This window comes from Piliocolobus tephrosceles, chromosome 21 (assembly GCF_002776525.5).
Source record: "Piliocolobus tephrosceles isolate RC106 chromosome 21, ASM277652v3, whole genome shotgun sequence".
Lineage (NCBI taxonomy): Eukaryota > Metazoa > Chordata > Mammalia > Primates > Cercopithecidae > Piliocolobus > Piliocolobus tephrosceles.
The window spans coordinates 17,187,585-17,199,609 of record NC_045454.1 but is presented as its reverse complement, the minus strand read 5'-3'; the positions used below and the strand labels follow the sequence as shown (position 1 = coordinate 17,199,609).

The 12,025-nt window shown below is 54.4% G+C and overlaps 1 protein-coding gene across 1 annotated transcript in view; it reads right to left on the bottom strand.

Moving 5' to 3' along the window:
- PRX (periaxin) overlaps positions 1 to 11,764 on the bottom strand; it is a 14,569-nt gene extending 2,805 nt beyond the window's left edge. Inside the window, exons 1-6 of the mRNA XM_026447711.1 lie at positions 11,713 to 11,764; positions 11,531 to 11,629; positions 11,280 to 11,405; positions 6,613 to 6,769; positions 1,726 to 1,922; positions 6 to 1,088 (exon numbers count right to left, since the gene is read on the bottom strand). Of these exons, the coding sequence (XP_026303496.1) occupies positions 6 to 1,088; positions 1,726 to 1,922; positions 6,613 to 6,769; positions 11,280 to 11,306 (1,464 nt within the window). The 5' untranslated portion in view covers positions 11,307 to 11,405; positions 11,531 to 11,629; positions 11,713 to 11,764. The remainder of the gene's footprint in view (positions 1 to 5; positions 1,089 to 1,725; positions 1,923 to 6,612; positions 6,770 to 11,279; positions 11,406 to 11,530; positions 11,630 to 11,712) is intronic.
- Positions 11,765 to 12,025: the final 261 nt, after the last annotated feature.

Sequence of the window (12,025 nt, the reverse complement as noted above, 5' to 3'; positions counted from 1 at the left end):
CGCACCTCCGGCACAGCCATCTCTGGCACCTTTGGGAGTTTCATCTCCGACACCTTGGGGAGCTCCACCTCTGGGAGTCGAACCTCTGGAAGAGCTGCCTCGGGCACTTTTGGAAGCTTCACCTCAGGAGCCTTGGGGAGCTTCACTTCAGGTCCCTTGGGCACCTTGACCTCAGGCCCTGACACTCCGATGCCAAGGGAGGGCATCTTGATGGTGGGCAGCTTCAGCTTGCTCTCTACAACTTCAGGAGCAGCAGGCCGGGGCTCCAAGAGGGAAAGCCCGAAGGTGGGCATTCGAAGTCTGGGACCTTTCACCCTGGCCTCAGGGATGCCCTTGGCTACCTTGGCCTCAGCAACTTCCTTTGCTCGAGCCCCAAATCGGGGGAAACTAAGGCGGGGCATCTTCAGGGCCACCTCAGGTGCCTCTCCGCGGGCCTCCACCTCCGCACCCGGCAAGGCCAGGTCCACCCCCACAGTTGGTGCTGCCACATCCAGGGTGGGCACCACTACCGACACAGCCCCTTCCCGGGTCTCTAGGCAGGGAAGTGGAGGCAGAGCGGGCAGTGAGGGTAAGGCAGGCAGCTCCACCTGGGGGACCTGGATCCCCACGGCTGGGGCCTCCACAGCAGGCGGAGCCGGGGCTCCGAGCCCAAGGGTTGGTAGGTGGAGGGCAAAGCCACCAGCTGCCTCTGCGGAGGGGGCAGCCTTGGGGGCTGAGACCTGGGGGACACCCACCTCGGCCCCTGGCAGCCGGGGCCCAACCAGCTCCACCTGAGGGGCTGTGAAACGAGCCCCTGCGGCCACCTCGGCCTCCACCTTGGCCTTCCTGGGGGGAGGAGCAGCGGCGGCCAGCCGGGCTGCCTGAGCCTCTTCGGCCACTTCTCGTACACGCAGCCGAGGCAGCTGGAGGCGCCGGCGGGCAGGGGCAGCCGGGACAGGACCCTTGGCAGCCTCAGCTTTGAGGCCCCGGCGCAGGCGGGAGAACTTGGGAAAGGAGAACTCGACGTCAACAGGGGCCAGGTCAGCGGGGACCCCCAGAGCCCCAGGCACCATCTTCTTCTTCTTCACAGGGGACAGACTCTGGATGTTCTGGGGAAAGAGGAGAGAGGCGGGAGGCGGTGGGACAGTGGGAGGCTGGGAGTGGACAGGAAAAGCCCCACCTGGTATTGGACCAGGCTGGGGATGCCCTGGGTCAAGTATCTTGTCCCCCAAACATCATCCCCACTTCTTGCCTGCCTTTTCACCATGAGTGCCCAGGAAGGCAGGCAGCCATCCAGAATCTCCAAATGAGTCAACAGGAGTATAGGGACTGGGACCCAAGACTTCTAGGTCCTGATCTGGGATTTTCCCCAACATCCTCATTCTAGAGATGGGGAAGCTGAGGCCCAGGGAGGGAAATAAATTTGTCCAGGGCCACTCAGCAGTAATTGGGCCGCACTTAGGCTGGAATCTGGCTTCCCTGGTTCCAAGTAGCCTGGTCAGGACCTTGGATCCGATGGTGGGGACGCCTCTCCGAGGTGGGTGAGGGCCCTGGGCTGGGGTGGGTCTGTCCCCCTCCCCGGGGAAGAGTTTGGGGCAGAGAGGAAGGGGCAGAGGGTGGGATTAGCTTGGGTTAGTGACAAGACAGAGGGCAAGGCTGGCCCATGGTGGCGGGGAATGGGGCTCACGGCGCAGAGACCGGATCGCTGGGGCAGTCCAGGGCCGGGGCCGGGCTAAGCACGCGTACCAGCTTGGCCACCTTGGCCCGCGGGCCCTTGACCTCGTAGCCAGACACGGTCCCGGGCCGCAGCGCCAGGTCCCCGGTGGGCACAGTGCGCTTCAGGCAGAAGGAGACTTTGTAAGGCTCGGCGCATTGCAGCAGGCGTAGTGCGTCTTCGTACTTGAAGTTCTCGAAGAACACTCGGGCACTCAGCAGCTGGTCCCCTGCGGGCGAGGTGGAGGTGCGCAGCACGTGGGCATCTCCCGGCTCCACCCGGGCCTAGTTCTGCCCACTTGCGCGGAGGCCCCGCGGTGAGGCCCTGCCCCAAATTTTAGTCTCTCCAGTCCCCAGCGCAGGATTGAGTCGCAGTTACGCTGGTCCCTGCCCTATGACCTTATCCCCGCCCCCTGCAATGAACAAAGCCGCGCCCTCTCAGGTCACGCCCGCACCTTGTCGCTCCCCTACCCATCCTTACGTTTCAGATACTGACTTTGTTTCTTTTACCGAGAGAACAGAATCAGAAGGGAATTCCAGAAGCTCCCACATTGTCTGTTCACCCCCTTTCCCCTGCGGCGACTTACTCCACTCTCCTGTTTCTGGGGATGAACTAACCCCACTCCTAGCTCAGGGCAATCCCTCCACCGCCTTCTCAGGGACATCCTCCAGCAATTCTCTCCTCTTCCCACATCATCAGTTGTCCTTCTCGTCTACATTATTCCCATCAGCATACAAACATTATTATTTCTCCCATAAGAAAGGTTGTCGACTGGGCGCGGTGGCTCACGCCTGTAATCCCAACGCTTTGGGAGGCCGAGGCGGGCGGATCACGAGGTCAGGAGATTGAGACCATCCTGGCTAACACGGTGAAACCCTGTCTCTACTAAAAATACAAAAAAAAAAAAAATTAGCTGGGCGTGGTAGCGGGAGCTGGTAGTCCCAGCTACCCGGGAGGCTGAGGCAGGAGAATAGCGTGAACCCGGAAGGCGGAACTTGCAGGGAGGCCGAGCTTGCAGTGAACCGAGATGGCGCCACTGCACTCCAGCCTGGGCGACAGAGCTCCATGTCAAAAAAAAAAAAAAAAAGGTTGTCATGGCCTCACTCACCCGGAGCTCCTGCCCTATTGATCTGTTCACCTTAATAGGCAAAAGGTATTGAGTTCTCCAGTAGCATTGTTACCAGTTCTTCAATCACACCTCTGACCCTACTTTCCCACACACACATCTGAACTGCTCCTCTCAAGGTCCCAGGCAGTGACCTCTGTGTAGTAAGTTTAAGGGTCAAGTCCCAGGCCTCATCTGCTTAAACCACTCAGCATCTGATCTAACTTCACTCTCTCTCTCATACACTTGCTTCCCTTGGCTTCCAAGGTGCCACACCCTCTGGAGCCTCTCTGGGGGTTGTCAGTCTCTATAGATGTTTGCTTTCTCTCTCCCTGATTTCTTTCTTTCTTTTCTTTTCTTTTATAAACAGTCTCACTATGTTGTCCAGGCTGATGTTACCCAGTCCAGTCTCAAATTCCTAGGTTCAACTGATCCTCCCACCCCAGCCTCCAAAAATGCTGATATTACAGGCGTGAGCCACTATACCCAGCTTTCTTTCCTTCTTCCTTCCTTCCTTCCTTCTTTTTTTTTTTTTTTTTTTTTTTTTGAGACAGAGTCTTGCTCTGTTGCCCAGGCTGGAGTGCAGGGGCCGGATCTCAGCTCACTGCAAGCTCCGCCTCCCGGGTTAATGCCATTCTCCTGCCTCAGCCTCCGGAGTAGCTGGGACTACAGGCGCCCGCCACCTCGCCCAGCTAGTTTTTTGTATTTTTTAATAGAGACGGGGTTTCACCGTGTTAGCCAGGATGGTCTCGATCTCCTGACCTCGTGATCCGCCCATCTCGGCCTCCCAAAGTGCTGGGATTACAGGCTTGAGCCACCGCGCCCGGCCCCTTCTTTCTTTTTTGAGATGGAGTTTTACTCTTGTTGCCCAGGCTGGAGTGCAATGGCACGATCCCGGCTCACCACAACCTTTGCCTCCCAGCTTCAAGCGACTCTCCTGGGACCACAGGCACGCACCACCACGCCCGGCTAATTTTGTATTTTTAGTAGAGACGGGGTTTCTCCATGTTGGTGAGGCTGGTCTCAAACTCCCTCCTGGGCTCAAGCGATCCTCCCACCTTGGCTTCCCAAAGTGCTGAGATTACAGGTGTGAGCTACCCCATGCTTGACCATACTCTGTTAATGCACCAGTTCAGCTGTTAATGCAGCAGTTCAGCACAGTCAATTCATGTTTCTCCTCTGCTCACAGCCCTCACAGAATAAAAGCCAAAGTCCTATAAAGCCCTCTAAAAAGTGCCTGCCTCAGGGGATCTGCCCGCCTTGGCCTTCCAAAGTGCTGGGATTACAGGCGTGAGCCACCATGCCCAGCCTCTTTTTTTTTTAAAGACAAGCTCTCGCTCTTTCGCCCAGGCTGTAGCACACTGGTGCAATGACGAATCACTGCAGCCTTGAACTTTCAGCCTCAAGCAATCCTCCTGCCTCAGCCTCCTGAGTACTTGCGACTGCAGCCCCGTGCCACCACACCCAGCCTCTCTGGCCTCAGACACACTACCCCAGACCTCAGGACTTGGACCTCCTCTCTGTCTACATGCTTAAGTCACCCCTTGGGAATTCTTGGGAAGCTCATCCAGATTGAGGAGTTTAAAGATCATAAATCTGCTAACAATACCCGAGCATATCTCTGCAGCCCAGCACTCTCTCCTCCACGCTAGACTCACATCCAACATCTCCATCATATCTCCACCTGGGTGTCCAACACCACACCTCTCCTTTAACAGATCCAAACTGCACTCCTGGTCTTCTCCAAATGAGTGCTAGTCTCAGTGTGCTCCTTTTGAGAGACCAGCAACTCCATCCTCAGTCAAAAATCCCTAGATCCAACCTTGACAACTTTCTTTCCATCATACCTAATATCCAGCCCTCAAAGCTCCTCCTTCAAAATATATCCAGAATCCAGAATATATATATACATACCTCCAAAACCTTTTGGTCCTGAGCATCCTCATCTCTTACCTGGATAATCACAGTAGCCACCTTGTTGGTCTCCCTGCTCCTAACCCTGCCCTACTGTTTGATGTTATTGGCTTTGTTTTTGAAACAGAATCTTGCTCTGTTGCCCCAGCTGGAGCGCAGTGGTGTGATCATGGCTCATTGCAGCTTCAATCTCCTGGGCTCAAGCGATCCTCCCACCTTGGCTTCCCAAAGTGCTGAGATTACAGGTGTGAGCCACCTTGACCATACTCTACTGTTAATGAAGCAGTTCGGCACAGTCAATTCATGTTTCTCCTCTGCTCACAACCCTCACAGAATAAAAGCCAAAGTCCTATAAAGCCCTCTAAAAAATGCCCTCCCCTTACCTCTCTGGGCTCCTCTCTTACTCCCCTCTTCACTAACTCAATTGCACAGACACTGGCTTCCTCACTGTTTCTCCTGCAAGCTAGGCATGGTCCCACCTTGGAGCATTTTTGCTAGCTGTTCCCTCTTCCAGATGGCCTCATAGCTTGTTCCCTTATCTCATTTAGCCTTTTCACCCTTTCCAGCCCACCCCATTTTTTTTTTTTAGGCGGAGTTTTGCTTTTTCACCCAGGCTGGAGTGAAGTGGCACAAACTTGGCTTATTGCAACCTCAAGCAATTCTCCTGCCTCAGTCTCCTGAGTAACTAGGATTATAGGCGCCTGCCACCACATCCAGCTAATTTTTGTATTTTTAGTAGAGACAGAGTCTGGCTTTGAACTCCTGACCTCAGATGATCTGCCCACCTTGGCCTCCCAAAGTGTTGGGATTATAGGCATGAGCCACCACACCTGGCCAAGCCCACCCCATTTAAAAATGCAGCTGTAGCACATTTTGTCCTCCTGGCAACTGTAGCACTTATTGCTTTCTAATTTACTAGATATTTTACTTAATTTGCTTAAACATGTCTCTCCTTACTGGAATGTAAGCTCCATAAGTGCAAGGACTGTTGTTCACTGTTTTGTTCACTGCTGTAGCCCAAGCACCTAAGATTATGTCTGAAATAGGGCAAGGCATGGTGGCTCATTCCTGTAATCCCAGCACTTTGGGAGACCGAGGCGGATGGATTATTTGAGGTCAGGAGTTTGAGACCAGTCTGGCCAACATGGTGAAACCCCGTCTCTACTAAAAATACAAAAATTAGCCGGGCATGGTGGCCCGCGCCTGTAATCCCAGCTACTCAGGAGGCTGAGGCAGGAAAATCGCTTGAACCTGGGAGGTGGAGGTGGCAGTGAGCAGAGATCGCACCATTGCACTCCAGCCTGGGCAACAAGAGACAAACTCCGTCTCAAAATAAATAAATTAAATAAATAAATAAATAAATAAATAAAGTCTGAAATAGAAGGCACTAATAAATAGTTGTTGCATGAATAAATCACGTCAGCTTCATCTGTTTCCTAAAACATCCTTCACTTACAAAGCTTCTCTTTCGAAGCCCTCCAAGTGACTCACTCTCCCCTTTTCTCCTGCCCCAACAACAAAAACATTTACTAGCACTCACCTAGTTAAGCACTATGTGCCACTTAGCTATGTGCTAAGTGTTTTCACATGCTGACTCGTTTAATCTACAATACATAATAACCCCATACTAGAATAAGTCCCATTTCAGAGATGAGAAAACTGAGGCACAGAAAGATCACAAGTTAGTAAACGGGGGATGTGGAACTCGCACCCAGACAGTGAACCTCTGGAGTTTGCTGTGAACAGTCAGCAAAGCCCCGCCGCAAGCCCTTAACCCCGCCTCCTGGTCGCCGGTCACGCCCCCATCCCCTGGTCAGTTTCAGCTTCTCTTTGGACCCAAGGCAGATTCCTAACCCCGCCCCCGCAGTTCGACCCCGCCCCATATCCCGGGCCAGCCCACCTTCCTGCAGGCTGAGGCTCCTGGCGGCCGGTGAGTCCTCGCGCAGCTCCCGAACGAAGATTCCCTCTTTGCCGCCGCCAGCTACGTTGATGCCGCTGACCCCGGTCTGCGCCTCTGTCTCCACGATAATTTCCACCAACTCCGCCCGCCTCAGCTCCTGCAGAGGGCGGCAAGGTGTAGCGCTGGGGCTCTAGGGCCAGACCTCGCCCAGAGCCCACCATTGCGCTCAACAGTGGCTCATATACATATATTATATACATATATATGTATATATTTATATATATTTAGAGACGGGGCGGGTCTCGCCACATTGCCCAGGCTGGTCTCGAACTCCTCCTCGGCCCAAGCGATCCTCCCGCCTGGGCCTCCCAAAGTGCTGGGATTACAGGCGTGAGCCACCGCGCCCGGCCAGGAGCGGCTGTTCAGCGGGTCTTCAGGGCACACGCCCCTCGGCGCTGCGACGTCGGGACACACCCACTCCGGCCTCTCCCCTTTAAGCAAGCCCGCGGGCGACTGGCTTTCTAGGACCCGCGGAACCGTTAAACAGCTCCGCGGGCCGGCTGGCCTCTCTGAGGCTCTAGAGCTGCAGTCGAAAGGGTTTAGGGGAGGAGACGGGGTTGTAAGGGGATGGACTGCGTCAGAGTGGTCTGGAGAGAATTTGAGTTGTGATTGAGAGATTGGCCCAGGATCGTGGGGGCGTGGTCAGGTCGGGAGGGCGGGGCTGGGGGTTGGTGCGGGTAGGAGGGGTAGGAGAGCACAGGCCTGGGAGGAAGAGCCAAATGGGGTATAGAAGCGTGCCAAAGATAGGAGTGTGGCCGGAATTTATGGGGGGTTATTTGGAGCTGGGATTGGAGACCCATATTATTTTTTTGTGGGGGGAGACAGGGTCTCTCACTCTGTCCCCAGGCTTGAGTGCGGTGTGATCATGGCTCACTGCAGCCTGGACCTCCTAAACTCAAGCAGTCCTTCCGCTCCAGTCTCCCAGGTAGTTGGGAACACAGGCATGCACCACCATGCCCAGCTAATTTTTAATTTTTATTTTTTAAGAGACAGGGGTCTCACTGTATTGCCCAGGCTGGCCTCAAACTCCTGGCCTCAAGAGATCCTCCTGTCTCAGCCTCCCAAAGTGCTGGGATTATAGGCATGAGCCACTGCATCTGGTCCCGGGACCCATATTCTCTAAGCCGGATTGAACTATGGAGGAGGGGCTTTAATTATAGCAGAACAAGAGAATAGTTGAGGATGGGATTCTGAGGAAGGGGCTGGCTGGACCTTCAAGCCGTCTGGGATTCGGGGGACAGGGAGTGGGATTTGCCTCCCTGCAGGCTTGAATGTGTGTGAGAATGTGCTCTATTGTAAATTCAATGACCCGAAGACCTGCGAAACGCCCACAGGAGAGGGAATCCAGTGAAGAGGGTCTGCGTGGGTAATGAATGGGACTGGCAGACATGGCATTCCCGGTATTTACTGTAAATGATGCAGATTGGACCTGGCCCAGAAGCCACTGTGGGATTCACAATAGGGCTTCCCAGAAGAGGCACTGACAAACCTGGATCCTGTCTAGGAATCCAATCTGCTGTGTGTCTTAGGAAGAATCTTGCCCTCTCTGGACCTACTTCTCTGCTGCAAAATAGGGTAACATAGGCATACTGGAAGGAGGTTGCAGCAGGGATCTGAGAGGACGCTGTCACTACCAGCGCATCGGGGCCAGCACGGAGTGGAATTGAGCCCAGGACTTGGAGGGAGGGCAGGTCTAGGCCAGATGCCCCACAGAAGTGGCCCCGAGGGACTAGGGGGCTGAGCAGGGCAGTGTGGTTAAGAAGAGTTGTGGCTGGGGCTGCAGGAAACAGCATGACCACCAAGTACCACCCTTTGGCTCAGCAGGCCCTGGACTCAGCATTTTATGTGCAGTTAGTAAACGGGGGATGTGGAACTCGCACCCAGACAGTGAACCTCTGGAGTTTGCTGTGAACAGTCAGCAAAGCCCCGCCCCAAGCCCTTAACCCCGCCTCCTGGTCGCCGGTCACGCCCCCATCCCCTGGTCAGTTTCAGCTTGTTCTTTTTTTTTTTTTTTTTGAGGCGGAGTCTCGCTCTGTCACCCAGGCTGGGAGTGCTGTGGCACAATCTCGGCTCACTGCAACTTCCGCCTCCCAGGTTCAAGCGATTCTTCTGCCTCAGCCTCCCGAGTAGCTGGGACTACAGGCACGTGCCACCACGCCCAGCTAATTTTTGTATTTTTAGTAGAGGTGGAGTTTCACCATGTTGGCCAGGATGGTCTCAATCTCTTGACTTCATGATCCACCCACCTCAGCCTCCCGGAATGCTGGGATGACAGGCATGAGCCACCGCACCCAGCCTCTTTTTATTTTTAAGAGTCGGAGTCAGGCTGGGCGCAGTGGCTCATGCCTATAATCCCAGCACTTTGGGAGCCCAAGGTGGGCGGATCACCTGAGGTCAGGAGTTTGAGACCAGCCTGGCCAACATGGCAAAACCCCATCTCTACTAAAAGCCCTAAAATTAGCCCGGTGTGGTGGCAGGTGCCTGTAATCCCAGCTACTCAGGCGGCTGAGGCAGGAGAATCGCTTGAACCTGGGAGGCAGAGGTTGCAGTGAGTCAAGATTGCACCACTGTACTCTAGCCTGGGTGACAAGAGAAAGACTACGTCTCAAAAAAAAAAAAAAAAAAGTCGGTTGGAGTCTTGCTGTTTTGCCCAGGATGGTCTCCAATTCCTGGGCTCAGGGGATCCTCTGGCCTCAGCCTCCCAGAGTGCTGGGATTACAGGTGTGAGCCACTGAACCCAGCCTGCAGGATCTCATTTCATCCCCTCCCCATAGCCTTGGGCAGTCACAGAGGAGGACACTAAGGCCCAGAGAGATAAAGTGACTTGCCTAATGCCCTGTAGCAAGTTAAGTGGCTGGGACGCAACCTTAGGTCTGTGACCCCAGAACCCATAGGCCATCCCATAGGCAGAGCACTCCTGGCGCTCTACCTACTGCCTCTCACCCCTAGTATCAGCTTGGCCCCTGTAAGAGTAGATCCAGGGCCGGGCGCGGTGGCTCAAGCCTGTAATCCCAGCACTTTGGGAGGCCGAGACGGGCGGATCACGAGGTCAGGAGATCGAGACCATCCTGGCTAACACGGTGAAACCCTGTCTCTACTAAAATACAAAAAATTAGCCGGGCGTGTTGGCGGGCGCCTGTAGTCCCAGCTACTCGGGAGGCTGAGGCAGGAGAATGGCGTGAACCCGGGAGGCAGAGCTTGCAGCGAGCTGAGATCAGGCCACTGCACTCCAGCCCGGGCGACAGAGCGAGACTCCGTCTCAAAAAAAAAAAAAAAAAAAAGAGTAGATCCGCTCTGTGCCTGGTAGACAGTAAGACACGGTCGATGCCAGTCCACCATCTCAGTAACAGTGACAGCAGCTGCCATTCAAAGAGGCTTCCTCGGCACCAGACTCTGTGCAAATGGCTCAAGCGTGAGTTCTCAGAGGTGGAGATCATTACCTCCCTTTCTTTTTTTTCTTTTTTTTTTTTGAGACGGAGTCTTGCTGCGACCCCCAAGCTGGAGTGCAATGGTATGATCTCGGCTCACTGCTACCTCCACTTCCTGGGTTCAAGCGATTCTTCTGCCTCAGCCTCCCGAGTAGCTGGGGCTACAGGCGTGCACCATCATGCCCGGCTAATTTTTGTATTTTTAGCAGAGATGGGGTTTCACCATATTGGCCAGGCTGGTCCCAAACTCCTAACCTCAAATGATCCACCCGCCTTGGCCTCCCAAAGTGCTGAGATTACAGGTGTGAGCCACTGCGCCCGGCCCCATTACCTCCATTTCACTGATAGGGAAACAGAGGCTCAAAGAGGTGAGTTCATCTGCCCAGGGCCACACAGCTGAAGTGGTAGGGTTGGGATTTGAGCCATGGGTCCAAGCCCATGTCCTTAATCCCTACATTATATGCCCTTGTGTTTTTTTGTTTTTGTTTTCGTTTTTTGTTGTGTGTGTGTGTGTGTGTTTAGACGGGGTCTTTTTTTCTTTTTCTTTTTTTACTTTGTTTTTCTTATTTATTCTTTCCACACAGGAGACTTAATGTGACAGGATCTTGCTCTTTCACCCAGGCTAGCGGGCAGTGGTTCAATCATATCTCACTGCAACCTCAGCCACCTGAGTTCAGGTGATTCTCCTACCTCAGCCTCCTGAGTAGCTGGGACTACAGGAATGCGCCACTAAACCTGGCTAATTTTTTTTCCCGGTAGAGACAGGGTCTCCCTATGTTGCCCAGGCTTGTCTCAAACCTCCTAGGCTCTAGCGATCCTCCTGTCTCGGCCTCCCAAAGTGCTGGAATTCCAGGCCTGAGTCACTGCAACTGCATTTACTGCCTCGTCTGATGAAGGGTTTCTGCTGGATTTTCTTTAGCTCCTTATTAACTTAGCTCCTTTATGCACCAATGAATTCACTGCTTTGAGTCTTAGTTTGCGCCAGACACTGCAGTAAGGACATTACATATGTTAATTTTCTTCCCCTCACAGTGACCCATAAAATGGACCCTGTTACTATTTCCATTTCACAGATGGAGAGAATGAGGCACAGAGAGGCCAGAAAGTGCCTCCTTGCTGCCCTAATCTGTGCCTCCCCATTGTCCTCAAGTGCGCCTTGCAGGACACGTGGGCACTCACCTCTGCGCTCCGGCTCCTGGCCTCCATGGCGTTGCTGGGAGGCACCTGCACCCCAGGCTCCTGTGTCCTCTCCCCTTTCTGCTGCAGAACCAGCTTCAGTTCTGCATGGAGCAGCTGCCTCTGAGCCTGCGGGAGGACAGGAGTGGAGGCTTGAGGCCAGGAGGGGATGAGAGGTGGAGGCCATGCTTACAGGGCGAGAGCAGGGTGGGTACTGGAAGGGGGGAAGGGCCCCACCCCAGCTGTCCTCTTACCGCTGCCTGGGCGCAGGCACTTCCTCCTAACAGGAGCCCAGCCCGAGGTACCGCACAGCTGTCTGCAGGGCTCACGCCCTTCCGCGGGGTTCTTGCTGCCTGCCAGGGAAAGACCAGGACATGAAGCTCTAGGCAGGCGAGGGAGGGTCGGGGAGGGGCATGTGGCACCAGCCAGCACTCACCTGAGGGTCACCTCCAGCTCCTTGGGCCTCCTGGGTCCGGGGCTCTAAGAAGAATAATGAGAGCAGTGTTATTGGCTAACACCCACTGATGGCTTCCTGAGTGCCTTACCCTGCTGTGTTCTGCTGATACACTATCCCCATCGTGCAGGTGGGAAACTGATCCTCAGAAGACCTTTACCCAGGATGACTCAGCTGGACAACACACAGTAAAGCCAAAACTGACTCTGAGGCTTCTCTGGCAGCAGGGCCCCTGTGCCAAAGATCTTGGCCAACTGAGGGGGCCAAATTCACTAAAAAATAATTGCTTTTTGAG